The sequence below is a fragment of the Cucurbita pepo genome, chromosome LG07, assembly GCF_002806865.2.
Source record: "Cucurbita pepo subsp. pepo cultivar mu-cu-16 chromosome LG07, ASM280686v2, whole genome shotgun sequence".
In the NCBI taxonomy this organism is placed as follows: Eukaryota; Viridiplantae; Streptophyta; class Magnoliopsida; order Cucurbitales; family Cucurbitaceae; genus Cucurbita; species Cucurbita pepo.
Window position 1 is genome coordinate 4,515,570 of NC_036644.1, and position 4,234 is coordinate 4,519,803.

Below are 4,234 nucleotides of genomic sequence, written 5' to 3' on the forward strand. Positions count from 1 at the left end.
TTTCTTATATTTCTAGTTTTCTCTCTATTCTTAATATTCTCTTCATTTTCTTATATTTCTAGTTTTCTCTCTATTCTTAATATTCTCTTGTCTATTTTTGAAAATTTTCCTTACCCAAGTTGTTACATTGTCTCGTTGGTAGCTCTACCGACGCAGACTACTAACATCCGCTCATTTCAACCTATGGATGATGAAGACCGTATCAAACCACAGTCTTCTTGGGAATGATTTCTCGGGTTCCCTGTCCTTGTACATGTTTTCAACAATTAGGGTCATCCTAGAGCTACCCCGCCCCTGTTGTTTCACCCTCCTAAGGTTTAATGGTCACAACTAGGGCTTTGTCATCCCTAAGGTTTAATGGTCACAACTAGGACTTTGTCATCCAATAGAGTGTAATTACAAGCACGTGACTGTGGTTTTTAGAAAATTCTAGAAGGTTCATGAAAATCTTGAATATATCCTTAGGCCCTAACTTGGTTTAGATTCCATTTTTGTCTCACAACAACTCGAAGATGGTTAGGCCTTACAAAAAGTAGTAGATCATTTGGAAGATGTTTAGGCCGTAACATTATAAAGAGTTCTAAGGACATTTTGGTCATTTCTCCCTAATTTTTTGTTTAGACTTTGATATAAAGTTACATGATATTTGGAGGTCATTTATATCATGAATTGAAAATAAAGTTACTTAAGAGCAAATCGATCGGTTAATACTAAAAATTTTGCTTATTAGGATTTATAGTCATTATATTTTAATCCTTTTTCTTACTTTATAATAAAATTTTAAACAACATTTTCATTTATAAATACCTCTCCGAACGAAGGGCTATCAATTCATTAGAAATTGAGAAGTAAGAAAATAATATCTTCCACCAAGACATTCACCCCTAAAGCAGAAGCCCTTTTGAAAGAACCTATATAGGAACATCCTTTTGAAAGAAACTAATTCCTAATTCAAGAAACTAATTAAAGAACTGATGGAACGCTTTCTACTTCAAGACCAAGTATTAAAATTTGGTATTATTTGTTTTTAGTTGGTGCAATCAACCATTTCACAAAAATTAATATTTAGAACAACTTAAATATTCTTTAATTACTGCATTATTCTAAAAAAAAAATTAACGTGGATAATTTCATTTGCCCATTAAATAGGTGTCTTGAATCTAGGTTACCATTTTGATTTTAAACTTCTGTTTTTTTGGTTCAATAATAAACAAAATTTGATTATATTTTTAATTATTTAAATAAAGAAAACACTTCTACATAGTATTAAGTATGTTAAGGTTCAAATTTATATGTTTTTATTGAGATAGAATAATAGATCAATCAATAGAGATGAGAATGACACATAATAAGATCAAAGTAAATGACCATAGTGGGCGAGATATGTGTCTGCCAACCATTTACCCAAAACAATTTCTGTTTCCGTGTTAAAATGACCATGATCCCACGAAAAGCCTTCAAATGTGGTCAAGTTTATAGGCAACTCCCGAGAGTCGATAGTAATGATGTCTGGAAGCTCTTTTTGGACTGCATCTTCAGCTGCTCTCACTGCCGGCAAGTTATGAGTATCGTGCTTCATAAAAAAGTCATACATGGATATCTTAACAATAATGACCGGTAAAAATCTAGGTTTTATATCATTGCGGATGTCGGTGATGAACTTCTTTAAGTTGTCTTTGTATCTTTGAGCGGTGTCATTCATAGCCGCATCGCTTTCTCCTTGATACCAAAACAAAGCACGCACAACTCCACCTTCTTTTTCTGATGTTTTAATTCGTTCAATGAAATTTTGGTAAAAAGTTGCACTAGGATTGCTAGGGTTTTTTATCCATTGTTCAATTAAAGTGCCACCTCTAGCACAAGGAACTAAACCCACGGTGCCTGCCTTTTGTCCAGCTTTTTCTTTAAACTGGTGAGCAAACGGTATCCCCGGACCAATCCCTGGAGTGTGACTAATGTCAATCCCCAAATGGAGAGGTTCATGTGCTATCTCCCATTGGCGCTCAGGGTTCAACCGTAGGATGGATGGGTCGGATTGACACTCCAATGGGACCTTTCCATCCCACACAAGTTTCCCGTTTTGAATTTTCTCTACCCCACCTCGACCAGCCATGTTGCTCTGACCGGCCAGGATGAATATGTTGGTGGGAGAAGTAGCCCCTGAAAGGGAAGGGCTAAACAATATCATACACAACAAGATTGATAGTTTCAGCAAAACCATTTTGACCCTTTGTGTCTGTGCAAATAGACACTGAAGAAAGTATTAAAAGAATTAAAAGCTACTTTTTCTTGTCGGGAAGAATTGATAACTTTTTGTGTCTGTTTGCACAGACACAACTACTCTCCCGTTCAAATTCTTATCACTCTCCTATTTTATAATTGATCTATGCCTCTTCATTCCTTGGTTAGTGATCCTCACTTTTTATACTTAATTTTGATTCTATTTTAAGTATTATTTAAGTTTCAAAATCAATTTCAATCGATCAATATTTGTGGATGGGAGTATTTTTCGATCTTAATCATCTTAGATCACACCTAATTTGTTTAATAAAACTTCAACCTTGTATCTCTTTTCACCAATCTTGTCTTACATGTCTTTTTCTATAGAATAAAAGACGAGATCTTTTGACATTAAAATATATTAGCTTAATTCACGAGGTAAATAAATATTTTCTCATTTCTAGGCCAAAAATAGATTTACCCTTTTGTTTTAAATCTTAAGATTTTGATCGGAGAAATTTAAATTGATTATTTATTTATTTTTTTTAATTTGAAGAATGTGTAAATATCTATGTTAATTATAAAAAATTTAATGAGAGTTTTTGGGTGATATAATTTGTATCAAATTAGGTTTCCTTACTCCATGAGAGAAATATATATGTGAATATTTTGACTTTGTTTTTCATTTATTAATGTGTCGTGTAATGCAAATTATAAATTTGTGAAAGATAATGTCACGACCTAAAACAAAGGAATATTAATGTGATGTTCCACATTGATTGGAGAGGAGGACAAAACATCATTTACAAAGATGTGTAAACCTTCCTCTAGCAGACACGTCTTAAAGCCTTTAGGAGAAGCGCGAAAGGGAAAGCTCAAATAGAACAATATCTGCTAGCAGTGCGCCTGGGTCGTTACAAATGGTATCAGAGCCAAACACCGGACGTTGTGCCAGCCTTCTCGCAATTCCCCGAAGAGGGATAGACACGAGGCAGTGTGCCAATAAGGACGCTGGGACCCAAAGGGGGTGAATTGTGATGTCCCACATTGATTGGGGAGGAGGACAAAACACCATTTACAAGGGTGTGGAAACCTTCCTCTAACATACTTGTTTTTTTTTAAGCCTTGAGGGGAAGCAAAAAAAAAAAAAAGCCTGAAAAAAACAATATTTACTAGCCGTGGGCTTAGGTCGTTACAATTACTAAAAATAAAACAATAAAATAGATAGCAAAACTTGTTAGAGGGAAAATAAGGAGTATATAACAATAGATCTATTTGGTATTCATTTTCTAAGGTGACGTGCATATTACTTTTATGAAAAATAAGCTTTACAATTTGATTTTTTTGTCTCATTCTATTATTTTGAATCGTTTTAACCTCGTTTTTGCTTTTTAAGACGATATTAGAAGATTTAAGAAATAGAACCGTTATGAATATGGTTCGTAGTATGATTTTAGAAAAGAAAATTCCGAAAAGTTTCTGGCTTGAAGTAGTCAACTCGACTCTGTATGTATTGAATCGAAGTCAAACATTGGCTGTTAAAAAAACAAAACTCGAGAAGAAGCTTCGAGTGGAGTCAAACCTTCAGTTGAGCATTTTAGAGTTTTTGGATGTATCTCTCATGTTCATGTGCCTGACAATAGAAGAACTAAGTTGGATGATAAGGGTTTGAGTTGTATTTTACTTGGAGTTAGTGAAAAGTCAAAGGCTTATAGACTCTATGATCCAACTTCACAGAGGATCATAATGAGTAGGGATGTTGTATCCGAGGAAGATAAGAGTTGTGACTGGGATAAGACCTATGAAGAATCCATTATGTGCGATCTGGAATGGGGTGATCAAGAGGAGGCAGCAGATGTTTGTGATGAAAATGAAGAAGGGAGCGAATCTGATATAGAAGTTGCAGAGGAAAATATTTTCTCTGGCTCTTTGGCTGAAGCAAGCTCTCCTAGCTCGAATATGGGGAGGAATAGGAGACCACAAGTCTGGATGAGAGACTATGCAACAGGAGAAA

The 4,234-nt window shown here is 34.7% G+C and overlaps 1 protein-coding gene across 4 annotated transcripts in view; it reads right to left on the reverse strand.

The window, feature by feature from the left end:
- Nucleotides 1-1,270: 1,270 nt before the first annotated feature.
- The window catches only part of LOC111798138 (probable carbohydrate esterase At4g34215), a 25,627-nt gene continuing 22,663 nt past the window's right edge, over nt 1,271-4,234 (reverse strand). For 2 of the 4 annotated variants that reach the window (XM_023681120.1, XM_023681121.1), the window contains exon 2: nt 1,271-2,392. In XM_023681120.1, coding sequence (XP_023536888.1) covers nt 1,355-2,221 — 867 coding nt within the window. In that variant the 5' untranslated portion in view covers nt 2,222-2,392 and the 3' untranslated portion in view covers nt 1,271-1,354. Of the gene's footprint in view, nt 2,401-2,591; nt 2,596-4,234 lie in introns of those variants that run through there. The other 2 variants (XM_023681119.1, XM_023681122.1) reach the window with 2 other exon arrangements.